The sequence below is a fragment of the Ursus maritimus genome, unplaced genomic scaffold (assembly GCF_017311325.1).
Source record: "Ursus maritimus isolate PB19 unplaced genomic scaffold, ASM1731132v1 scaffold_3, whole genome shotgun sequence".
Lineage (NCBI taxonomy): Eukaryota > Metazoa > Chordata > Mammalia > Carnivora > Ursidae > Ursus > Ursus maritimus.
This window is the reverse complement of record NW_024425563.1, coordinates 92,993,482-93,019,102: the sequence shown is the minus strand read 5'-3', so window position 1 is coordinate 93,019,102 and position 25,621 is coordinate 92,993,482. Positions and strand designations below refer to the sequence as shown.

The following is a 25,621-nucleotide window of genomic DNA, read 5'->3' as shown; positions in this document are numbered from 1 at the left end:
ATAGCAGTTGGCTGTCCAAACAAGAAGTGGCCCTGCCCACATACGCTCACGAGGTCTCCCCGCATGCAGAGCGCGCTGCTCAAAGGACAAGGCGTTAGCTGGGGACGCACGATGCCACGAATCTGCTCCATAGGCAGCTGGGATGCGGAGCAGCAGTGGAAGATTCAAGGGTGTACGTGGTTGGCCTCAGATGTCATGATACATGGGTTGTACTTGGGGTATATTTATCTTAGGTTTGACACACAGCACTTCCAAAGCTCATCAGAGTTTAAGACGTAATTATCCGCCGAGAATTGCCTTAGTGTAAATACCCAGATAACCAATTCCTCCAGAATCTCAACTTCGCGCTTAGAGCGAGCCAGACCTTGGAAGAATTATTTACTGGGATTCCAATACTTTGGAAGTTTTAAGGATTTGTTTTTACCAAATTGTACTTCACAACAGTGTTGGTCTCTACTGTACCTCATGAAATGGATTCATTCTGCGTCCAGGAATACCAACCCGGGTTACTCCAGCACAGGATGGTCCTTATGCAGTCCCATGGGAGAAATGGCCCTCAGGTTTTTGTACCAAGATAGTCGTGTATTTCTGGAACGTGTCTTACCTTGTGTAGATTTAGCCACATAGGTTCTTTCAAGGGAAAGTAAACTTGAGTTTGAATTCACTGCCTGTTTCCAGTGAGTATTCAGGCTAATGTGGCACGCATTTTATTTAAATCTATCTCTAGGCTTTATGTTATTTTACCTACTGATTTTCCATTTAACTGTAATTCCCTTACTTACCTCAGTGTGTGTGGTTTTTTTTTTAAATTTATTTATTTTAGAGAGACAGTGGGTGCACACAGGTGGGGGGAGGGGCAGAGTGAGAGAAAGCAGACTCCCCATTGAGCACGGAGCCTGATGTGGGGCTCCATCTCAGGGCCCTGAGATCATGACCTGCACCAAAGCGAAGAGTCAAACGCTCAACGGACTGCGCCACACGGGTGCCCCCTCAGTGTGTTTTAATAACTTAGCTCACTTTTTTTGGGGAATGAGGCAGGAAACACATAAAATAGCAAACTCCAGGTTCAGGATAGATATAAGAAATGGGGCAGGCAGAGGGAAATTTGAAATGAATTACCTTAAGTTAAAAAGGCCATTGCTGCAAAGAATAAAGATGATAAAATGAAAAATAAGCTAAAAGGATATACTGGAAGGAAAATGCAAAAGACAACATTCTTGGTACATGCTCTGTATACTAGTGAATTTACTCACATCTCCTTTTAAAAATTTCTCCCCAAACTATAAAATACAAATCTCATGAGCCATCTAATGAATTCTGAATGTCATTTTGATTTAGCGTAAAATGTGAAGAGCTCTTTCTAATTAACATAATACATCCCATATAAAGTGAATTCCACCAAAGGCAATTTTAATTTGCTAAAACAAAACAAAACTGCAGAGAACAAACCTTTTCTTACTGCCACAACCACCATCTTAACAAACAATACCCAAAATTCAAATAACCCATTTCCAGGTGTTACTTAAATGAAAATATATGGGTATTTCTGTGTAAGAAAAACCACTGGCAAACAAAATCAGGACAAAAACACATAATTCTTGTTACGATTTTAAATCATTTGTTTTATTTCTCTGTCCTGGAAATTTTATGTTTAGTTAAAACCGTAGAGTGTAACGGAAACAGACATATTAATCCACTGTGCCTCTGTATAAACAAATATTTTCAGAGTTTACTCCCGGTATAGTCTTCAAATTACCCACACAAAACCAGCTGCTTTAAGAGAACGTTTTAAACTAGGCTGATGATTTAAAAACAAGCACAAAACCAACATGAAAACAAAGAATTTTCCTCTTTCAAGACAAATGTTTTATGAAGTTATCCTCTTCAAACACCTTTAGTCTTAATTCTGGGTGAACCAGGATGGTCGCTTTCTGTCTCGTTCAATGATTCTCTTACCCCGATCTTGTTCAGACGGTGCCTCTCCTGTGTACAGCACCACAGTCTCCACGGAAGGAGCCTTAAAAGGGCCCCCTTCTTGCTTCCCTATCTGTCTTCTGATTTCTGCAGTCTCCTTGCACACCTTCTCATAGCAAAAGCCACAAAGGACGTGTTTCAGTTTCAGGTGACCACATTCAGGACAAACGTCGATATTGTTCTTTAAAAAAAACAAAAACACAACAGAAACATATTGTAACAAGAGGCCTAATAATGCACATGAAATCACGGACAGGAATGGCGCTTACACTTGAACTTCCTTGGACTGTTCATGTTGCATAAGGTCATATACCATCTAGCTCAACCTCACTTTATTTATTTATTTTTAAGTAGGCTCCATGCCCATTGCAGAGCCCAACGCAGGGCTCGAACTCATGGCCCTGAGATCAAGACCTGAGACGAGATCAAGAATTGGACACCCGACGGACTGAGCCACCCAGGCACCCCTCAATGTCACTTTAATAGGGGAACTGAGGACAAACAGCTTTGAATTAATAGAAAAAGTGGGACTAGAACTCAGGTCTACCAACTATGAATCTTGTACATTTTTACTTAAAACACTGCAGTCATGTTATGTAAAAGGATACTCTAGTCCCCCACCTTCAAATACTAAACATCTAATAAGGAGTCCTTCAACACAATGGGGGGATCCATACGGCCAGCATCTTAATAAGAGACCAAGGGAAAGGGAACTTACTTTTATTTTTCAACCTACCTCTGGGGAAAACAAGGTGACAAACATTACAGTTGGCTTCCCCTCATTTCTCAGTGTAATTTAAATTCCTGTATGAAGCCTCTGGTGTACCATCGTATATGGTATAAGAGTCGGTATATGGTGTAATTTTTCTTTTTACGCATGAACACTGATTACTTCTTAACGTAAAACTCCCTTGTTATGCTACAATTGGAGAATGAGTTTTTACACACATCTACCCAACTTTAATAAGACAATTATAACCTCTGAAGAAACCTTTTCCATGTGCTCTAAAGGTAGGTTTGAAGTAGAAAAGAAAAATTATAAATAGGAGCATCAAAGAAATTCCAAGCACTTCATAAGATTAACATATAAACACCTGTGAGGCAATGACAAAAAAGAATGTCATTATCTGGAGGGAGTAAAGAACCTTGCAAATGACTTGCCTCACCCAACTTCTCATTTTCCTTGCTACGATGGACACTAGATTGGATGTCTAACTGGAGGTATGGGAACAACACCCACGGTCGGCGCTCTCTTTCTGATCAGAGCACCAGCATAATACACTATGTGCAGCAAAAAGCAATTCAGTGAAGCAAGTGAATCCAGAGGCTGCTACTCTTTTCCCTCGGAAGAAACGCAGTGAGGGAATTCACGGAACAGCTTACTCTCATTCCTGAAGTTGCAAATTCTCTCAACCAAACTGTATATGTTATTGTTTTAATGACATACTTTTCAGTTCTAGACATTAAGTCCAGTTCCAAATGTGACTCAGTAATACTTTTTGGCTTAAGTTCTGAGGGTGTGGTTTGATACTGAAAGCTGCAAGTTTACGGAAGTCAGTTCTCTGTTCTTGAGTTTCACCTGCACTGTGCTGCTTGCTGTGGAATGTCCTGGAGCAAACTGTGACTCAGATCATGGCTGTTAAAACCATAAGTGAACAAATCAAAGGTAATACGCACTATAATTTTTGTTCACCAGATCACTGAAGAGTATATCCACGGGGGGTGGGGAGAAGGGGGGCATGCATGTGGAGATTGGAGATTTGGAATTGTCTGAGGACAGGAACACACCAGAAAGTTTCAAGAGAAGAATGGGAATTCGAGAATCAGACTGCCTAGGCTCACCTCCTGGCTCTGCCACTTAATAATTGTGACTATAGGAAAATTCTTTTTGCCTTAGTTTCTTCAATCCTAAGAATGAGCAAAGCTACATTTACTCTGGAGGGCTATTGTGAGGATTTGGTGAGATAATTCACATTAAGCACTTAGACACATCAGGGGCACTTAATAGATGTTATTTTTATTACCTACCTAAGGATTTTCTTTCACAGTATTTTATTTGTCACAGTGAAGGATAGAATAAATATGCAAGGGTTAGTAAAACTTGAGATCCAATATACCTACTGCTTCTGACTTTAATTTTAGACTCTGCTATGATTAAGATGTTTACCCACATGTGATTCCAAATGACGAGCTCCTAACAGAAGTCACATAGGTTAGTCACAACCTAGTCCTCCGTCCAGACTCCAAACTCTCTCCTTGACTGTGGTCCTAATATGTAGGCTATAGGACAGGAGACATATAAACAGACACAATGTGAATGCTGTATTTTATTTAGGCCAGAGGAAAGTACATGTATAATCTCTAGGAATGACTTACCCATAGGCTCTGTAAGTACTAAGAGGAGATACAGTGGTAGATGTGAGAGAAAGCACACCCACAAAAATCAACATATTACCTTAACTTTAATAAGCTTCTGCGGGTTTCTTCTCCTACAGCGGTTAACTTCAATGCTGCGTCTGCTCTTAGGAGCTGCCATCCAAAAGATACTATCTGAAAGGCCGGAAATCTCCTTGCTTCCATTGGTATCATTTCCTAGTTCTGTAAATACAGCTGGACCTTGGACTGCTAATGCTGGTCCTACAAAAACAAAACATGGAAATGCAGAATGGATTTCTAGTTCCTAAATGACTCTTGACGTATCATTCTCCTTAACAATCAACAGTGATATGTCAATAGACATATAAAATTTAGAATATTATGGGGCGCCTGGGTGGCCCAGTCGTTAAGAGTCTGCCTTCGGCTCAGGTCATGATCCCAGGGTCCTGGGATAGAGCCCCACATCGGGCTCCCTGCTCAGCGGGAAGCCTGCTTCTCCCACTCCCACTCCCCCTGCTGGTATTCCCTCTCTCGCTGTGTCTCTCTCTGTCCAATAAATAAATAAAATCTTAAAAAAAATTTAGAATATTACACTCAATAGAAATTAAACAGAAGCCTTAGCTATTAAAATGCACTAAAACTCATACATAAAGCAATATTAAACAACACAAATAGAATTTTTTTCTTACAGGCACCTGCTGAAATGAATCAGTAAGATTCTACCAAGAGTTTCTCACCTTCTGAAACACAGAACTCAAGGGTTTAGTGGTAAACATGAATAAATCACTCCAACTGTCCACGTTCTACTTGGTAGGCAGTACCTATTTATTTTAAAAGTAAATCTCAAGTAAGCTTGAGATTCCCAAAATATATTTCTAACCTGCACTGAGATAACTGCCTCTTGGCCCCTTTTTATTATATTCCAACTGAGTTAGTTCCTTTGTCATATAGCCTAGTAGGCCCTTTAAGTCACTCAGTTCTTCATAATATTCGATTACTGTCTGCTCTCTAAAGAAAGTAACTAGCTCACCACTCTGCATAATATTTACTTATATGACTATCAACATTTCAGCTTTTTCTAAATTTTGCTTATAAAATCAAAGAAATTTCTTTATCCTTTCCCTGCAATTCCTCAGACCTAGAATACGGCTTTTGGTTTTAGGAACTCTTGAAAATATACAAAGCTGCCTAACATTTAGCAACTGGTATTCCTTTTCAATATATCTGCAAGTATTGCGAAGCACAGCTCAGTGGTTAACAGCCCAGGCTCCGGCCGGCCTGTGTGACCTTGGGACCTTCAGGAGCCTACCTCTGCAGCTGAAAAGTGGTGATACCTAACGGGATGGTGTGGAGATTTCCCAGGAAGCACATGTAGTATTTGGCTTATAGTGGGCTCTGCGTTCAGACTCCCCGGGAATTACGTCCGGGAAACCTTACAAACAAGCGTAGAATGTAAATGACAAAGTAATGACAATTTTAACATCCAAGATACTTCCAGCTAAAATAAGCTTCCGGGGGGAAAACACAGGAATCAGCAGGATTCACCTGCAGAGCTCAAACACCACAAACGACAAATTGCTTCAGGGGATGAGAAGACTAATACGGAAACAAGATTTAAATAGTGGCAACCCTGATCTAAGCTAATAAGCTTCGCTTACATTCTGTGTATGAATGGGACAATCAGAGGACTTTTTCTGTTTTTCGGGGCTGGGGGAGGCAAAACCAACTGTTTATTTTCGTTTCTAAGCAAGGAATTATCCCGGACAACGTCTCTTCCCGCCACGGAGGATAAAAACGCGGGAGGAGAACGAAATATAAGCTGTGTCCCCCAAGCTGCCTGGGGTCCCCCTCATCCAATCTCTCCTCCACGGAGGCCTTCCTTACGTACCCCACAGAGGACTGGGAAAACCTGGCCCGCTCTGCTGAAGTTTCCGCTGTAGTAGTTCCCAACAGCTCCGGAGGAGTCCCCGGGCTGCCGGCCACGGTGAAACGACAAGCACCAGCATGGCCGACGCCATCTTCCCCGCCCGGAGGCCACTCCCACCTGGCTGCTGCGTCCCGCCCCCACCTCGAGCATGCGCACAGACGCAGAGTCAGGCAAACCTGGATGCTGGAACTACAGCGCCCAGCATGTCCCTGGAGCGGCTCTGACTCTCCTCCAATCAGAGAGAGAGAGAGGAAGGAACGGGGAGGGGAAATGAAAATAAACCGGTTCCAGTGCGCATGTGTGCGGATGTGCTTTGGCACTCCAGGTAAAGATGGCGGAGCGCGGTTACAGCTTTTCGCTGACTACATTCAGGTATGGAAGGGGCTCCCAAAGTCCTCCGCGGAGCCGAGGTTGTAGGAGTTCCCCCAGCCAGGTTTTTTTCAGTCCTAGTCTCTGGCTTGATGCTTCCGGGGGACCCAATAGGAAATAAGGATGGAAGTGCGACTTTGCAAAGTCATTTTCTTGGCCCGCCCGCGGCCTTGGAGCAGCGGTGCCGGGAAGCCGCGGGAACGAGGGTTTGGGGATCCAGGGCGACCTTGAAGCTGCGGGAGGGTAAGCCTTAACCAGGGATTTACTTTCCCTTTGGAGACTGGAGAATAAGGCAGTTTTGGATTAGCTGCCTCCGGGTGTCCCGTTCGGAACTCAGGATTTCCTTCCTGACCCAAGTAGGCCTGATTGGGGAGCTTCTGGACCTTGGAATCTTGGTCAAATCTTTATGGTCCCTTTTTGCTCTTTGGAAAACCCACTCGTTACAGTTTGATCTGAGTCTTAGTCTCCATTTGGTACTTCGAAATCTCTTCCCGCTTTCGGTTTCTTCCATGCCCGTGTTAGAAGTTTAAGGACTAAAAATGAAAGCGCTAATCTTTCTGTCAGCTAGTGTTTGTGGGCTCCACACTACTAGGCTGCATTTCCGTTTTGGCCATTTGCGGGGGGGGGGGTTATGTTTACTTTACAAAAGATTGTAGGCTTTTCTATGGTAGAACAAGGGACTAATAATAGTATATTTTTTAAAGTACAGTTGAGATAAACTACTGTTCCAAATGTAACCATCAGCGAAGGGTTTAATAAATCGACCCGGTAATGTTTTAGTCTAACTATTTTCTTACGGATCAGTAATCTCCCGTTTAGCAGTTCTATTTGACAGCTCCAGGCAAGCGGGATCCAACTTGTTGAGTACTTTCTGTGTGGGTGCAACTTAACCTACTCCCATGTCTTTCTTCTACTACCATGTGGGATAAATGCTACTTCAACATCTTACAGATGAGCTAACCGCAGGTCGAACAAATTAAAACTTGTTCAAAGTCATAGATGAGTAGCTGAGTTCACATTCAAACTGGGTTCTTTCTGATGACAAAATTAATACACTTTCTGTTACTGTATGGTGTCTTCTTAAAAATACTAAAATACTTTCCTTACACTTGGCAGTCTTTAGTAATAAATGAAGATTTTTTTTAACCATTGTCTGTAACAATATACAATGATAGAGAACAATATTTGCTAAATAATCACTGTTTTTAAGCAAACTTGGTTCTTTAAGAAAGTGTAATCCTTTCTTTAAGATAAGTGGAGCTTATCCATAGGGACTGAATCCATCTTTAAGAATTTATTAAAATAAACTCTTGTTTTTTAACATAGTGGTACAACTCTGTTTTGAATTTAAAAATTTTCTTTCTAGCCTGTTGTAATCAGAACTAAACTATTAATGGTGGAAGTTATGAGGCTATGTTATAGGATGAAAAAGTGTTCTTGTGGATTACATTCAGTTGAGGATAGTGACGATGAGTAAACAAATTGGTGTCTACTAATGCATTCTGGAAAAAGTTTTTCTCTTACTCAGGAATTTTTATTAAAAGAGAGTTAAAAAAGAAAAAAAGAAACATAACTGTATATTGGATAGTCAGGAAAAGCCAGTGCTTGGGGGTGAATTTTGAGACCAGAAGGTGAAGATTTAGGGGTAGAGAGACTGGTGGACAGAGGAAAGAGGATATGTGGAAAGAGCTTCAACTACAGGAATTGATAATAAGGCCATTTTGCTTGAGTATAGTGAGCAATGAGTTAATGTGGGTAGGGCCACTGTTGCAGAGAGCCCTGGAGGCTAGGATAAGAAGTTTGTGAACCAGGAAGTTTTATAGGATTTAAGTGAGAGGTGACATGGTGCAATGGTAACTCTGGCTAGGGACATTGAAGTAGGGTGGAAAAGAGGAAAACTAGCTGTATCAGTTATCCCAGGTAGAGATGCTGGTACTTTGGAATGGGCTAGTGGCATGACTGACTACAAAGATGGTTGATCGCTCAATGAGCTCACAGACTAGGGAGCTATCATATGGGAAGATGCAATGGTAGATGTGTATGCAGGTGATTGTGGGAACAGAGAGAAGGTATATTTAGGTTTACCTGAGCCTTTAAAATGTTCCCCAGGAGTATTTGAGCTAGTTATTGAACAATAATTGAAAGCTGGATGGACCCAGTGAGTCATGATATTATTGAAATAGTGACTAATAAAACATGTGCAGCCTAATTTTAAAATTTTAAATACTGATTGATGTTATTTCATTCAAGTTAACTAATTTTGTCTTTAAACTGCCACACCTAGACTTATTCCATACATAGGTCTATTTGTGTCTCTGTCAGCCAAATGATTATGACTCCTGGTGCTAGGTTATATGTTAGAATACTGACTGAACAGAGCTTTCTCACACTTTGTTGAGGAAGACAAACACCGTAAGAGTAATTTAAGCATGATGACTCTTAGCCAGAGAGGAAATATGGGACATCATAGGCATGGTGTATGAGATTCAACCTAGTCTGAATGGTCAGGATAGCTTCTCTAAGAACATGACATTTCTACTAAAGATTGAAGGATGACCAGGAGAGAGTTCACCAGAGGAGGGTGAAATGCATTCCAGATAGAGATGTTAGCTTGTTAAAGGGGGTGTGAATTCTAAGAGTGGTCTCTGTGTCTGGAGCGAATTTGAGGATTGAATGACAGAGTATCCACAGTTTTATGAAGATGAAACAAATGACCTTCTGAAACTGAAAGTTATATTTTCACTAGTAGACTGGAGATACGGACCAAGCTGTGTCATTCTAGACAAATTACTTTTACTCAAAACCTTTTTCTTTATCTGTAAAATTAGGTTAGTCTGCGAGTTTGTGATGTTTTAACTCAACAACTGGATTGAAACAAAGTTATGATCTTAAAAGCCAGTTCAGGGCTAGTATTTGGCTACAGAACCCATGGAATCAGATATGTTAAGTATCACTAGCTCATAGCTTCTATAAATAACCTTATATAGAAAATATTTTGTCATGGGCGATAACTAGGTCTTACATCTTAGGCCATGTCTACCTTCTAAAATGTGTAACTCCACCCATACGAAATACATCCTGTTGTTTGGTATTTAACAGACACATATATGTTCTTAGTAACAGTACTATTTGGTATTCACTTACTGCGAATTTTTTTGCCAGGAACAAAAAGCATCACTTTATTTAATCTTCACAACAATCTTTTGAAATGGGCATAGTACTATTATCTCCCTTTATGGATGCGAAAACTGAGACACAGTGGGGTTAAGTAACTTGCCTGAAGTCACAAGGTTGGGAAGTGGTAAAAGGCAACAGTTATGATGCTGCTGCTTTAAGAGGCAGATAAGAAGGGGGGGGTGGGTAGAAAGGAAAAATAAGTGCTTCACTATGAATATGTTCAGATTGCCTGTTAAACTCAATTTCTGTACAGCTTTATAATGTGAAAGCTCAGTTATTCCTTGGTATTTGGTTAATGGATTTGACCTATATATCTGCCCTCTCTCAGAAATATTTCTATTATGCATATATGAGGATATGTGAATTTAGCAAATACTTTTGTTTCTTTTTAAGCCCATCTGGTAAACTTGTCCAGATTGAATATGCTTTGGCTGCTGTAGCTGGAGGAGCCCCTTCAGTGGGAATTAAAGGTAATTAAATGTTTCATTCATTTCAGATGCCTGTTAATAGTTATCCTAAAGTTCTTCTGGAATTAATTAGTAATTAATACAAATAAATAGCTAGGACAGCATAATTTTTAACAATTCTTTCTGTTGATTTACAGTATTTTGAAGTTTAAGAAAAGGAATAAGCCAGTAATCATCTAAGAAGATGATTACAATTTTTTTTCAAAATAAATGTAGCTCCTTTATCTCTTAGTTGTAATAACGCACAAATAGTCTTTCCCATTGAGAAAACTGAATATTTTTTTGTTTTTCCACTAATTATATAGTTTTTATTCTTTCTATAATTTAGAAAAAGTTAATGATAAATTTTAATCTAAAGATACCCCCCCTTTTTTTTAAAGCCTGTATCATTGATTAAATTCATAAGAACAGTAGCCAAGTAGGCAGAAGTCCATTATTTTAAAATGTATGGACCCTTAGGTGTCCTGGAATACTTTAAGAGATGTTGGGTAATGCCTTTAGCTGTAGGGATTCCTTAGCACAATATAGATGACCAGTGAGGGGAAAATGGGTTTACCATTTCTTAGGTGATTTTAATATGGAAAAGGTTTTATAAATAAGAGGAAATAAAGGAGTTTGGGTGAATTGCATCCATAATTAGAAAACTGTTGAAGCAGAGTCTTTAAGTGATGAAACATTTAGCACCTTTTTTTTTTTTTTTTAAGCTGCAAATGGTGTGGTATTAGCAACCGAGAAGAAACAGAAATCCATTCTGTACGACGAGCGAAGTGTGCACAAAGTGGAACCAATTACCAAGCATATAGGCCTGGTGTATAGTGGCATGGGCCCAGATTACAGGTACTTTTATACTCTTTGTTGTGTTTTTCACCATTTTGCAAAGTGTTTGTAATTTGTACCTTGAGGAGAAAAATTAAGAGATGGTTTTCCTTTACTCTCCCAACCCTTTATTTTTGGACTTTGTTTCACAACAGCAGCATCATTGGCAGCTGAATTTTGAGCTGGCCCGCATGGAGTACACTAAGGGTCGCTTGGAGGATAACTCAGTGCCACTCCGTTGTAAAAGAGGAGATCCAGACCTCTCTTAACCTCCGTTTAGTGATCTTTCCCTTCCTCTCACAGCCCCTCTTCTTCTATCCACGGGCTAGGCTGTTCTCTAATGCATTTTTAAAACAAAAGCAATACAAGTTATAATAAACTAGATTTTTAAAAAGTTATCAGGCAGCAAAAGAAAGCATTACCATTCAGAGTTAGCCCCATTATATTTATTTGTGTTCTTAGCAGAGGGACAGAATTCTCAAAGGCCACTGATGTTTCACATCAGGGCCCTTGTTATATCAGGGTACCAGCAAGTTGAAAGAGACTGGCAGCTTTCTATGTTTGTCATTTAACAAGTAAAAGGGGTATTATTACCTCATTCCTGATTTTTGGGAAACAACACAGGTAGAACCAGAGTTTCACTTTAATGAATCAGAAAAAGCAACAGTGTTGCTGGGATGAGGTTAGGCTTCTACAGTAGATCCTGTTACCATTGTGTGGAAGGGATGCCTCCGTGGCATACACGGAGAGGACAGGACCGCTGAGGATAAACTGAGTCTTACACAGAGGGGTAATGTGCATGCTTCCGACCCGCAGTGCAGGACAAGGTACATCTGTTTATCTTGCTAATGTATTTGATTATCCTATAGAATATTCTTACTATTTTTTAATAATTTTTTTTAAGTTATGAATAGTTTCTTGCTGTTCCTTAATCTCTGAAGGGTACTCTTTGAAGTGCAGTCTGTGGAAAGGATTGAAGCAGAGTGAGAAGAATATGCTCTAAGTTGTGTGTGTGTGTGTGTGCGTGTGTGTACATACGTACTTATGTACATACGTGTACTGTCGTGTGGCCTTTTGTGTGTTTTGGGTTGACTGCCCTCGGGAAAGGGGACACAGTCTTGAAGAAGCCATGGAGGGAGGTGAAGCTCGCATGGTATACACTAAATCTATTACTGCTGAGCTGACTGGTACCCCTCGGCCCTAATTTTCTTCCTTTCGTCTTATGCTTGTCCCATCCCCTGTGGCTCAGCTCCTCTGTGTTGCTCCGGTGTCGTCTTGTAAGTTCACTGGAATCAGATGTCAGAGCAAGACTAGCTTTGAGCTGACCGTTACTATCACACAGATACACTTAAGACTTGTGCTGTAGGTATATGCCTGTAGGAAGAGAAGAGTCGTTAAATAGCAGAGTGTCGAGATCTTAATGAAGTCTTCTTTCTTCCTTGTGTGTCAGAGTGCTCGTGCACAGAGCTCGGAAACTAGCTCAGCAATACTATCTCGTTTACCAAGAACCCATTCCCACAGCTCAGCTGGTACAGAGAGTAGCTTCAGTGATGCAAGAATACACTCAGTCAGGGTAAGTTGATTTTGTTATTTGAAATGTGTCACGGATTAGAAAAAAGACAATTTTAGAAGAGTGGATGTATTTAAAAAGAGGACTTACTATTCCTGTATTTATTTAATAGGTAGAGAAAATCACTATGATGGATATTTCTGATCTTAATTGGAACTAGAGTATTTTCTTAAGGAAAAAATTAGAGTGGTTTCTTGCCGTTGATAGAATTGCAAAAGCAGCTTCTAGATAATTTCTTTTGCCAGTGATTAAAACACTTCTTTGTGGGCAGGCAATTACTGCTGCTTCCAAATTTATCTTTCCAACCAGAAATGATTGTAAGCACGTGATGAAAGCAAGAAACTCTTTGACGCATCCATGTTCTTTGAATTCTCTGGAATCTGTGCGTGCGTGTGGATGAAGTAGTGTAAAGGTAGTCGCTGCTGTGTAAAGCTAGTGGAGAAGCTGCATTTTTTGAAAGTTGTCATTTTGTTAAGACACAGAATGTTACTCCATACTTATTAACCCCAATATTTGTGTCTCTCCATTTACCAAAATGATTTGATTAGTGTTCCTTAGTACCATAAAGAGAATTCGTTTTGAACTGATTTGTTCAGAAGGGTATGAAATACTTTTTAAGGAACTTACGAGTCTAATTCATTTTACCTGATGATATGCTTTATTAATACCTAAGAGTAGTAATAAATCCTTACCTTAGGTTGCCTTTAACAACGTGAAGATGCCAAGTCATTCCATTTTTCTCTTCTTCAGTGGTGTTCGTCCATTTGGAGTTTCCCTACTAATTTGTGGTTGGAATGAGGGGCGACCGTATTTATTTCAGTCAGATCCATCTGTAAGTATCGTCAGACATGTTGGAGGGATTTATTAAAGTACTGTTTGAACACCTAATAAAGACAGTAACCACAGAGGGTTAGAAATTTAGAAGGAGGTTCTTTTCTCTTTTCCACTGGGGCTTTAGAATGAGCGGAGTAGTGCATAATCCTTGGCACATGTAAAATGTTGGTAATACAGTCTTCTGATGCAGAGGGTACGTGAGTTCTGCCCTCTGTTGTTCGCCTTCTCTTATTCCTGAACTTCACATGCTTGAGCGATTTGTTTAAATGGTTGTTATCAAGTCTCTTCAAGTCGGTGGAATTTTGTCACCTTGACAAATGTGACGAAAGATGTGAGTCTAGAGGACAGAGCTGTACCCCTTGCCATCTGTTTAATCCTGGGGCTGACTTGCGTGTGACTCTTCCTGCACAAACACAGACGTAACTCTTGAAGCCAGGGTTTTGCAAAGTGGGTGAGTTTGTCTCGTCTAAAGCGGAAGCTGATCTCTGAGTCAGAAGGTGTGTGCAGATGCCACTGCTGTTCTGCAACCATCTCATTTGCTGTGAGGACAACTGGAAGAAAAGAATTCATGATTAGGAACAGGTCTTTCCAAGTTTGTGGATCATTACATAACGGCAGGTTCACTCAGTGTCAAGCTCACACTCTTGTCATCTAAAAAAGCAAAAGAAAAATATTTTGGTTGGTTGTTACTTAAATGAGAAAACTTAAGTACTTTGAGAGGTAACGGTACCCCGTCTCTGAGCTGCTGAAGCTGAGTGACAAGCCCCCTTCCCTTCCTTCCACTGGGGTAGCAGAAGCCACCATCACTGGGATCCAGGTTTCATTTTTTGCCCTTTTCTTCCCTGTTTTACCTAAAGGCAGTTGTTTCTTTTAAAGTATGTTTGGTATGTTTCTTTCAGTATTTTTCTTGTGTGTGTACATATGTATGTCTTACAACAGATGAGGCCGTGTTGTATACGATATATTGCTGCTTTCATTTAACATTAGGTTAAAATATCAGAACTATAAAATATTTTTAACGAAATGCCCTTTTTAATTTATTCAATAATAATAAAGACTTGCTCACCATTTATCGCACATATATGATAGATTTTTCGAGCCCTTCCATCCTAGTAAGCTGAAATAATACTTTTGCTTATTTGCCTGGAGCTAACTTATTTCCTTTAACCAACCTTTTCACATAAATTGTATACCATAAATTACACATATTCAAAGTGTACAATTTGGTGAGTCTTGGTGGGTGTAAATACCTGAGAAAGCTGTCACCACAATCAAAATACTGAACCTCTCCATAACCTCCAGGAGTGTCTTTAACGCCTCCTTGTTACTTACCTTTTCTAAAAATAGCCTGTTTTGTGACATAAGCCATCGCATTCCAGTAAATATTCTGTGAATTTAGAAGTCAGAGACAAATTTATAGAACTAAAAAAGAAATGGCAGGGTGTTATATTCAGAGTAATGATTTAAAATATGGTTTATCCTCTTCTCTTCCTGATTAGGGAGCTTACTTTGCCTGGAAAGCCACAGCAATGGGAAAAAACTATGTGAATGGGAAGACTTTCCTCGAAAAAAGGTAGGCTAACTGTAACTAGATTTAGCAAGCTTACTTCATGGTTCTCAGCTCTTTTTAAATCATCAATATCATGAATCTAAACATGTTTGTTTTATTACTTTGTAATCAAATACCCATTTGTGTAGCCTGGTCACAAAGAAAATAAACAAAAACTTCTCTCCACCCTGGCTTCCTAGCCTTCAGTGTATTAAGTGGTAATATTATATATTTCCTAAGAACTTTTCTTTCTACATTCTTACAGTTGTTTCCTAAATGTTGTTTCTTTTTTTTACGTGGTTTCTCCTCCTACAATCTAAAAAAAATTAAAAATCTTTGGATTTGGAGTAAGAAATTTGGGACGAAAGTTTTGAGTCAAGTGACAACAGTTTACATTATGACAATTACAGAAAAAGATGGTGAAGCCAAATACCTGGTATGGATGGTAGATTGAGTGTATGATGTATGTGCCTGATGAACAGTGGAGTACTGTGTAAAAGTCTGCTGTCACTACCCCAGCACAACAAACTGCTTTTATTTCCAGCTGTATTCTGGACTCAGCATTAGTCCACCAAAGTATGTCGTACATTTTGAATGGCAGAAGTTTGTAATTGACTAGAACCAACAGATGAACCATCTCAGTACGTTTTTCACATAATGTGAAGATTACTAAAAATCTTAAACCTGGGGTTAATTGGTAACCTTAAATAATTTTAAGATCTTTCTTAAAGTGCTTTCCTTTTACATATTAATAGTGAGTCTTCAAACATTTCACATGAAGTTAAACCTTGTAAGAACAAACATAAGAAATTTTAGCAAAGGTCTGATTTCTTTATTTAGAAAATTATAATATTGCCACTATATTCTGGTTATATTAAAATATTTATACTCCTGTTAGGGTTACAAACTTCATGATGTTAGGAATGCATGCCAAATAATTCTTATTTGGGGACAGCTATTGCAATGAGTGGACTAAAAGAATTAATCTGTACTTAATATTTTTAGGAGCGTTTCAGATTTTTAAAAATTCTTATGCTGCTGCTATCAGGTTTAAAGAATCATAAATAATGTAAGTCGTGCCATAAATCATTGTTTTTTCAAAAAATTCTTTAGATATAATGAAGACCTGGAACTTGAAGATGCCATTCATACAGCCATATTAACCCTAAAGGTTAGCACAATTTCTAACAGTGGGATTTATAATGAGTTTATAATTAAGTGCTTGCAAAATTGACCTTTTGCCCTCTCTCTTCAATAGGAAAGCTTTGAAGGGCAAATGACAGAAGACAACATAGAGGTTGGAATCTGCAATGAAGCCGGATTCAGGAGGCTCACTCCGACTGAAGTTAAGGATTACTTGGCAGCCATAGCATAATAACCAAGTGACTGAAAAATCCGGAATTTCAGATAATCCCTCTACTTAAACATGTTTAAAGTATGTTTTGTTTTGCAGACTTTTTGCATACTTATTTCTACATGGTTTAATGGACTGATGTTTTTAAAATGACACTTATAAATCATAATAAACTGTTAAATCCAACTTCCAGCTTTTTAGGAGTTAGTAAAATTTTAAAATAGTTATTCCCTGCTTTTTATCACAGTTGACTTCTGCAAACTACATTGCAGAGCAGAATGGTGAAATCACGCTTTTAGTCTTCATGCAATTTTGGTTCAGTCAAATCTTGTTACACTTGTCAGACGTTGTCTGTGTGTCAGTAAAGCAAAATGCTGATTTTGGCAAACACCACTGCATTTAGAGCTGCGAGAATCTGCAGGCTTTCCTGGGTTCCTGAGACAATAGGAAACATGGGTGTTTGGTAGGCACTGTTAGGTGTGCATCAGTGAAACCCTCGGACGCTGAGGTTGCACTGGAGCCGTGAAGGGTGCTAGGCCGAAGAATCTCCCACAGGAAATCCGTGATGCAAGTAAATAAAAAATGGTGCACTGGCTCCTGTTGGTTTCTCCATCCCAAGTAGGTAAATGTATTTAAAAGCAGTCCCTTAGATTCTACTAGACGTCTTTTTTTTTTTTTTTAAAGCTTTTTTTTTTTTTTTGAAGATTTTATTTATTTCTTTGACAGAGAGAGAGACAGCCAGCGAGAGAGGGAACACAGCAGGGGGAGTGGGAGAGGGAGAAGCAGGCTCCCAGTGGAGGAGCCTGATGTGGGGCTCGATCCCAGAACGCTGGGTTCACGCCCTGAGCCGAAGGCAGACGCTTAACGACTGAGCCACCCAGGCGCCCCTAGATTCTACTAGACTTCTTAAACTCGAGGATGGACATAAGTGCTGGAAATAAAATCATAATACTTTGAGCTATGGCTTAAGGGTCTCCCTCATTCATGTAATCTCATGTAATCAGAACCTTTGCTGCAAATTAAGGCTCATACAAGTAGGCAAATAATGTGAACTCTGTTTTCATTATACATACTGCTGAATTTGTTCGTTTTTAAGGCATTTAGGATAAGAGAAATCATCATTAGTCTGGCCCGCGGAACAGAGTGTATGAATATCATCATTTCTTACCAATAAACATGTAGTAAGCAGTTCCATGATTCGAATGTGGCTCAAAAGGTTTTAAGATTTAGCTGAGTGTAGGAGAAAAGAGTCTTACCTTCGCGGGTTTGCAGTTCTGCTCCTCACCGTCATGACAGCTCTGTATCTTAGTGTAGGCAGCAGCTTTATTATGGGAGATGAGAGACGGCAACTTGACCTCTCACGTCAAGATGTTTGCATTGAAGGCCGTATCTGATCATCTCTCCTATGGGCTCTTGGTCTAATTGAGACTCTGGCACACTAGAAAGAGAACACAGTAGTGGAAAGGAGTGGTTTTCGGGTCAGGTCTTCACTCTCCCACTTGTTGCCTTAGAGGGTTTTCTAAGGACAAAATTTGATGATGAAAATGAAAGGTCTGCAGGGTTCATGGTCAAGTACTCTGTAAGGTTTAGCTGCCTTTGGATTTGTTTAAGCCCTCTCTAATGTCCAATATTCAAAACCCAGAGGAATACCAAAATTCTGTAAGTCAAAGAACAGAAAGGTAAAGGCAGGCATATTAAGGGGAAAAGTGTGTAGATTCCTACTGAGGGCTGACCGAGTAAGTCCACAGATTAAAAGGAGGAAGAATTTACGGAAGCAGATCTGTGTCCATATTCTGTTGTGTGGCTCTTGCCCCATGAAATGCAAAGCCTTATTCAATTGAACCTTTGTTCTCAGTTGATTCTTTTCATTGACCTTAAAATTAAGCCATTCCTTTCTGTCCCAGTTCTTGGGGAACTCAGTTCTTTGGTCTTGCAACCCACTGCATCCCTGAATGTCTCAAAACTCTTCAGTCATTCTAGCTTGTGGAGTTGAGCTGCTTTCAACCTTCAGTTTTATCACAGTGCTCCTAATGGTCATAGCCCCTCTCCGATCTTGGTTCATTTTTTATCTTCCCGCTCTTAAAAAGTTTGCCTCTACTTGTTCTGTCCTTTCTCTTTTCTAGTTCCTCAATGAACCACGAATTTAAGTTTGCAAAATAATTATTAGTTATGAAACATGGAAAATGTTTAAAATTCACCTGTGGGGGCAGGAAGGAGCTGGAAAAGGGGAATAGGGAAAAAGAGTAATACTGATTTTTATAATTATCGAGTGCCCGTTCACTGGTCTCTAACTGGAGGATAAGGTGGATCAAAGGGGTTTTCATCTGTTCAGTGATGTTCGTTGAACCAAAACTGCCGACTCAGTCCTTAAATCTCACCGCTTTATCAGATATCCAAGCGAGTGATAGCTTCCAAAGCATGAGCGTATTTTAAAAAGTTAGATAATTTTAACACTTCATTTGAGGCCATGCCTCCGAGTTGCATTACTTTTAATTTTTTTAGGTATTCCTCCATATTTTATTTATTTTTATTATTTTTTAAAAATATTTATTATTTGTCAGAGAGAGCACAAGCAGGGGGAGCCGCAGGCAGAGGCAGAGGGAGAAGCAGGCTCTCTGCTGAGCAGGGAGCCCGATGCGGGGCTCAATCCCAGAACCCTGGGATCGTGATCTGAGCCGAAGGCAGACGCTTAACTGACTGAGCCACCCGGGTGCCCCGACTCCTCCATATTTTAAATAGTAGGCTTACCTCTGGATCCCTGAGGGCTAGCCACTATATACACTTTATATTCTGCAAGATGAGAATTTAGAACACTTAATAGCATCTCCGCTTTCTGCCTCAGTTTAATTAGATCACAATGTTCAGTTTAAAAGTGTTTATTATGGCTTTGTAAGTATACTGTTAGTACATTTCCTAAATAATTTTCCTGGAGGTGATAATTGCTTCACTTTTTTGTATTCTGTGTAGTTGTCACCAGTTCTTCCTGGATTCCCCCAGCAGGATTGTAAAACCTTTTGCATAGTGTTCCTCAGTATATCATGTCACCTGATCTTAATGGTTCTCTCCCTAATCCTCCAATGCCCTTCCTCCCTTCCAAACACCTCTAGAAGTTTCTCGCTTAGAGTCCTCTTTCTACTCTGCTCCAAGCTAGTTGCAGGTTTGAAACTATATTCTGTCTCAGTCAGCTGGGTTTAAGAACTGTAGGTCAGAAACGATCTCCACATTTTGCAGGTATCACTCCGAGATTCCAGTGTTGCTGGTGAGAAACGTAATGCTCTTGTGTATGTGTGCCAAATCCTTTCTTTAGAACTTTTTTTCCCCTCTGCAGTTCTCAGGACCTTTTCTTTTATTTGCAACATTCTGAAATTTCACAGTGACATGTCCTTTTCTGGGGGTTTCTTAACATTGTGCTGAGTATTCAGTAGGCCCTTTCACTGTAGAAACTAAGATCTTTCCGTTTCGGTAAATTTCCTAGTGTTTGAGAAATTTCCTTTTTGTTTTTGCTGTATTTTTTGTCTTTATTGTACATTTTAATACAGTTTTACCCACCCTTTCTTACTCTGATTGATATTTTAAAATTGGGGTTATCATTTTTAATTTTGAAAAACTCTTTGTTTTACTCTATCACCTCCCCTTAAAAAAGTCCTAAAGTCCTCATGTTTCATAAATGAAATACCTTTTATCTGAGGATGCTAGTTACATAATGCTGTTGGAAACCATTTTGTTCTGCTTTCTGGTTTACTCAAAATCCAAACAGAAGAAGGTTTGGAAGTGCTGTGTTTGTGAGTCCCAAACCTCCTTACTGGGGGATGTTGCTGTAAACCATTTCTCTGTGGTCTTTCATTTGCTCAGTTTCCCCAGAGAAAAATAGGGCTCGGGGAAAAGAATGTCAGTATTCTGGGAGGGGCAGGGAAGGAACTAAAAGTATTTCACATTCCACAGAAAACTCAGTCTTCATAATGTGTCTGGAGCCCCTCTGACTCTCCCTTCAGCGTAGTGAACTCTAGTTTTTGGCCAGGGGAGGGGTGGCTCACTGCCCAACTGCATTGGACCTGACAGAGGACTTGGATGTTTTTTCTTACAGACTTGTAAGCAGAGCCCATTTTCAGTCCTGCCTCACTGCTCCCCTCCCTTCTGCGTTCTAGGCACCTGCAGTTCCAAAGCCTTGCTGGGGTTCTGCTTTGTGAGTCATTGCTGCAGACACTTTTCTCCACTGTGCAAACTCCTCCATTTACAGAGAGGCTGCCTGGGTTAAATAACCTCTTTGTGGTGGACTTAGCTTTAAAATATTTGTGACGAGGATTAATTAAGTTAGTACGTGAAAAGCACTTAGAATAACGCCTGCCATATAATAAGCATGGAATAAGTGTTACTATTACTCGTCTTCCAAAAATGTGTTGACATCTCATGTGCAGTCGTTTCTTGTTCTTGTTACTTCTGTGGGTTTATTCCTTTTCCTTTCCTAAGGCTGTCAAGATTTGGGAACAGAGATAGATAGGATTAATGTTAATTTGGAGTCCTTTTAAGATTTTTTTTAAAAATTAGCTTTACCTTATCAAAAGTCCTAACCTCTTGGTTGACTTTGGACACTTACTAGGCGAATACAAGTTTCTCCCTCAGAAGCCATTCGATCATTTGCCCTCCCGAAAGCCATCTCTGGTCCACTTTCTATGGAGAGCCAGAGTTGCGCAGTAGAAAGTGCTTTGGCTTGGAATCAGGAGCCCCAGCTTTAGCACTTAACGCCTGTGAAACCTCTGACAAACTTTCAGCCTGTTTCCTCTTCTTTTAAAATGAGCCGAAAGTTTTTCCAAGCCAACCACTACCTGCCACTCGGTAGGGGTTTGAGCTTGATCGCAGAAATAAGGTAGTTGGGCGCTGCCGGCAGATATTCTCCACCAAAATGCACGACTTCCGCCCCAGGAAAAGTCCAAACTGAGCCTAAGGTTTAGGGCGCGGGGTCAGCCTGCCAGACCGAGTGGCCTGCGCCCTACTGGGAGTAATGCCCGGCCCCGAGAGCTCCACCTCTGCTTCCCCGGGGCGAGGCGGCCACGAATTCGCCTGCTCTTCCTGCTGCGAGAGTAGGAGAAGCCGGGTGCCCTCAACAAACATGGCGGCCGCGCTAGCGTCAGCCACGCTCGGGAGGCCACGCCGCCGCCTGGGACTCGCGGACTCGGCGTCACCCGGCGCGGGACCACGTGACGCAGGAGGCTCCGGAGGCGGCGGCGCTCGCGCTGGCTGAGCCGCCGCGGCGGCTAGAGTGGGGTGGGGTCTGCCCGGCGAGGTTTCCCGGCGGGTCCCGGCCTCGCACGCGCACGTGTCTGCCTGCTCGCGTTCGCGGTCCTGGCGCTGCCGGTGAGGAGCCCGGGAGGCGGAGGGAGGGAGGGAGGGAGCGGGGGCGCCACTTCCGAGGCCGGGAGGGGGCTGGGCCGGCGGGCCTGGCCGGGAGGGAGCCGGCTCCGGGCGGCCGCGCGCCCTCCGTCCTGGCCTCCACGCCCAGCGCTCGTCTCGGGGGCGTATGGAGCCCGAGTGTGCGTGGCCGGGCCCAGCTGTGCGGGCGGACCCGGTACGGCTGCAGGGCCCGATGCCCGCCCGGAAGGCCCAGCCGACCTCCGGGTCGCTGCGGGCTGCACTCGGGCGTCTAGTTTATCTTCGCGCTTTTTCTTCTCCTGCGAGCGGGAAGCCAGTTGGTGCGCCTCTTCGATCTTATAAAATATAGGGGATTGACGTCAAATGCAGGAACGAGGCAGTCTTGATTCCTTGGCGGGTGTACCGTGTGCCCGTGGGATAGCACGAGGCAGTCGGGTAAAGGAGACCCACTCACGAAGGAGGAAATGGTTAGAAAGAATTAGAGTGGTCATTTTAGGAGACACTTTTGGTTTGGACAGTTTGCTAACCAGCTAGTCCGTGTGGATATGTTTAATTTAATCCCGTTCTCTTCCCTTTCCGAGCCTTTTATTGAAATTGTTCTACAGCCAAACAGTAAAGCTGCTGATAAGGGAATTCCTTACATCGTAGATTGCCGAACACCTGCATTTTATCCCGACCTGGGACATGTTGAACATGACCTTCGAACTGAAGAAATGAAAGTCTGAAAAGTGTGTCAGAATCCAACATACCAAAAGAACGAATTCAGAAATATAGGTAGCATCCTTTCCTTAGTGGTCACAGGAGGGAGTCCCTCCGAAATCAGCCATGCAGAAGTCTGGGTTCATAAATTCTGCCTCCATAAGCTTTGTTGCTAGATCGAAGTTTTATAATCCTCAGTGAAAAATTGATTTCCATAATTTTTGAGGACTGTTTCGATTTGCCTTGTTTCTTTTCTTTTCATAGGAAAGGAATAATGCTGTCAGCATGTCTGCACACTCCATGCTCTGTGAACGAATCGCCATAGCCAAGGAACTGATCAAGAGAGCAGAATCACTTTCTAGATCAAGAAAAGGTGGCATAGAAGGTGGTGCAAAGCTGTGCAGCAAATTGAAGGCAGAATTAAAATTCTTACAGAAAGTGGAAGCCGGGAAAGTAGCTATTAAGGAATCCCATTTACAGAGCACCAATCTAACACACCTAAGAGCCATTGTGGAATCCGCAGAAAACTTGGAAGAAGTTGTCAGTGTTCTTCATGTCTTTGGTTACACAGATACCTTGGGAGAAAAGCAGACCCTTGTGGTGGATGTAGTTGCAAATGGTGGCCATACGTGGGTGAAAGCCATTGGCCGAAAGGCTGAAGCTCTCCATAACATTTGGCTCGGCAGGGGCCAGTATGGTGACAAAAGTATCATCGAGCAGGCTGAAGACTTCCTCCAGGCCAGTCACCAGCAGCCAGTGCAGTACAGCAACCCTCACATCATCTTTGCATTTTACAACAGTGTCTCCAGCCCCATGGCAGAGAAGCTCCGAGAAATGGGCATTTCTGTGAGAGGAGACATAGTAGCAGTTAACTCTCTGTTAGATCACCCCGAAGAGCTCCAACCGAGTGAGAGTGAGTCGGATGACGAGGGCCCTGAACTTTTGCAGGTGACCAGAGTGGACCGAGACAATATTCTAGCGAGTGTTGCGTTTCCAACGGAAATTAAGGTCGATGTGTGCAAAAGAGTAAATCTGGACATTACTACTTTAATCACCTATGTATCTGCTCTCAGCTATGGAGGCTGCCACTTTATCTTCAAAGAGAAAGTGCTTACGGAACAAGCAGAGCAAGAGAGGAAAGAGCAGGTTTTACCACAGCTGGAGGCGTTTATGAAGGACAAGGAATTGTTCGCTTGTGAATCTGCTGTCAAGGACTTCCAGTCTATTCTAGATACCTTAGGAGGACCTGGGGAGAGAGAGAGGGCCACTATGCTGATTAAGCAAATTAATGTGGTGCCAGACCAGCCTTCTGAGCGTGCCTTGAGACTAGTGGCCAGTTCCAAAATCAATAGCCGCTCACTAACAATTTTTGGGACAGGAGACACACTAAAAGCCATCACAATGACTGCCAATAGTGGTTTTGTCAGAGCTGCCAACAACCAGGGTGTTAAGTTTAGTGTGTTTATCCATCAGCCCAGGGCACTAACTGAGAGCAAAGAGGCTCTAGCCACCCCCTTACCAAAAGACTACACAACTGACAGTGAACACTAATGACACCCTTTAAATATTGTCATGGAAATAAGTTATTGATACCAAAGGCTGGGTCTTCCCATCTTACATGGGGAGGAAGAAAAGGTCTATAGTAAAAGTCAGACTTAGAACTCTTAAACCAGTAGAGTTGATTGTATGTGTCATCTATAAAATATATAACCTAAAGTAGAAAAAGCACAAGAGACAAGCTGATTTCTCAAACTGCCTACATTCTAGCAAGTGAGAACAGAAATACGTCTATATAAAGCTTTTAGCTATGTTGCAGTCCTTTTATTCGATTCAGTTGGGTAACAACCCCCTAGTGGTAATCAGCATTTCATGGGATATGGCTATACTGCGTCTCGCGTAAAATAGCTGGAGGAAGCTGAAGCTCGTTTTTCGTTATATTGGTTCATCAGTTCATGTGGTTTGAGACTGCGAAGTTTATAATTAGTTTTCAGTTATAAAGTTATGGCCATTATTAATGAAAAGAAACTTCCTTGATTGCTGTATGTCAAGCATACTCTGGTGGGTGCGTTTACAAAGAGTCCATTAACGGAGAAGAAAATAAAGTGAATACTGGTCATGTGCGTCCCATGAACCTGTGTATACACCTTTGTGAAAAGAAAGTCCCACTACTATACACCTGGGACATTGAATGTAAAATGTTAATTTGAATAAATTGTAAAAGAATTATAAGAATCATTTTAAAAGAATTCAAATTTTTCTTTTAAATACAAATAGTTCCCATATTGAAAGTATTTGACTTATAAATACTGCCTTTACTTTTCCTTTTGCAAGTGGCAAGTGACAACTGCATTACTTCACTCTTGTGAAATGGTGGTGGGAGATTCCATGCCTGTTGCACGACACAAGTTGTGATTAAAAATAAATTTTTATGTCCACGTTGCCCTAGGTGCTTTATTTGCAACAAAACAAAATTGATTAGCAAAGGACATACGTACTGACCGTATTTTAAAAATTGGGACATTAAGTCTAAGTATTAGAACACATTGCCACAGCCTGACCTCTTCTTTTGGGCCGACTTTACTGTTTTGTGAGAAGGGAACTCAGTTTCCAGCCACAGTGTTTTTTTGGGGGGGGGAGGAGTGGGGGTAGAATTTGATTATAGGATGTCCATGAACACTGAAATGAAATGCAAAAGCAAACTTGGGGATGTTTCTCTTGGGAGAGATTCCATTACTAACTCAACACATTTCCTAGGGGAAAAGGCTGTGGTTGGGATTCCAATTTAGAGAGGTGGATTTAACTTGTATTGCAACTGAAATTGTATAGTCTTAAAAATTAAGCTTAGGCCTTTTTGAGCACCTATTAAGGTACTGAGGTGCTTGGTACCAAGCATTATAATAGTTTGGTCTAAAAAAAATGAATAATTGGTCTTTGCTCCAAGGAATTCTTAGTCTGAAATGGAGTTGAACAACTGAAGTGTAATTAATTTATTGAGTGTCGTCATAGTACGAAGGGCTGAGCTTTCAAGGAGTAGCAGGAAGAAGGTAGATTTCTATCCCTTTCCACTAGGAATTGATACCAAAGAACTTGAATCCTTGCCAACCAGAATGTATACAGCCACAGTACTCTTTGAAGAACCTGA

At 41.2% G+C, this 25,621-nt stretch overlaps 3 protein-coding genes across 3 annotated transcripts; 2 read left to right on the top strand and 1 right to left on the bottom strand.

The window, feature by feature from the left end:
• Positions 1 to 1,604: 1,604 nt before the first annotated feature.
• MRPL32 (mitochondrial ribosomal protein L32) lies at positions 1,605 to 6,391 on the bottom strand. The gene is made up of 3 exons (XM_008703498.2): positions 6,239 to 6,391; positions 4,430 to 4,611; positions 1,605 to 2,155 (listed from the first exon to the last, which is right to left on the bottom strand). The coding sequence occupies exons 1-3, from the start codon at positions 6,366 to 6,368 to the stop codon at positions 1,901 to 1,903; spliced, it is 567 nt and encodes a 188-aa protein (XP_008701720.1). The 5' UTR covers positions 6,369 to 6,391; the 3' UTR covers positions 1,605 to 1,900.
• Positions 6,392 to 6,494: 103 nt separating this feature from the next.
• Positions 6,495 to 16,599, top strand: PSMA2 (proteasome 20S subunit alpha 2). Its single transcript, XM_008703499.2, has 8 exons — positions 6,495 to 6,649; positions 10,217 to 10,293; positions 10,995 to 11,127; positions 12,557 to 12,679; positions 13,427 to 13,508; positions 15,010 to 15,083; positions 16,173 to 16,230; positions 16,318 to 16,599. Exons 1-8 carry the CDS (start codon positions 6,609 to 6,611, stop codon positions 16,432 to 16,434), a joined length of 705 nt encoding a protein of 234 aa, XP_008701721.1. The 5' UTR covers positions 6,495 to 6,608; the 3' UTR covers positions 16,435 to 16,599.
• Positions 16,600 to 21,601: 5,002 nt separating this feature from the next.
• CUNH7orf25 (chromosome unknown C7orf25 homolog) lies at positions 21,602 to 24,914 on the top strand. The gene is made up of 2 exons (XM_040644427.1): positions 21,602 to 21,765; positions 22,744 to 24,914. Exon 2 carries the CDS (start codon positions 22,765 to 22,767, stop codon positions 24,028 to 24,030), a length of 1,266 nt encoding a protein of 421 aa, XP_040500361.1. The 5' UTR covers positions 21,602 to 21,765; positions 22,744 to 22,764; the 3' UTR covers positions 24,031 to 24,914.
• The last annotated feature ends 707 nt before the right edge of the window (positions 24,915 to 25,621 follow it).

What these genes read in the sequence shown, in the direction of transcription:
- MRPL32 (XM_008703498.2), bottom strand. Translation starts at nt 6,368, where the DNA reads ATGGCGTCGGCCATGCTGGTGCTTGTCGTTTCACCGTGGCCGGCAGCC. An exon ending in TTTTCCCAGTCCTCTGTGGG is followed by an intron (nt 4,612 to 6,238) that starts GTACGTAAGGAA and finishes TTGTTTTTGTAG; the next exon opens with GACCAGCATTAGCAGTCCAA. An exon ending in AGAAGCTTATTAAAGTTAAG is followed by an intron (nt 2,156 to 4,429) that starts GTAATATGTTGA and finishes TTTTTTTTAAAG; the next exon opens with AACAATATCGACGTTTGTCC.
- PSMA2 (XM_008703499.2), top strand. Translation starts at nt 6,609, where the DNA reads ATGGCGGAGCGCGGTTACAGCTTTTCGCTGACTACATTCAG. An exon ending in GGCATGGGCCCAGATTACAG is followed by an intron (nt 11,128 to 12,556) that starts GTACTTTTATAC and finishes CTTGTGTGTCAG; the next exon opens with AGTGCTCGTGCACAGAGCTC. An exon ending in CAGCCATATTAACCCTAAAG is followed by an intron (nt 16,231 to 16,317) that starts GTTAGCACAATT and finishes TCTCTTCAATAG; the next exon opens with GAAAGCTTTGAAGGGCAAAT.
- CUNH7orf25 (XM_040644427.1), top strand. Translation starts at nt 22,765, where the DNA reads ATGTCTGCACACTCCATGCTCTGTGAACGAATCGCCATAGCCAAGGAA.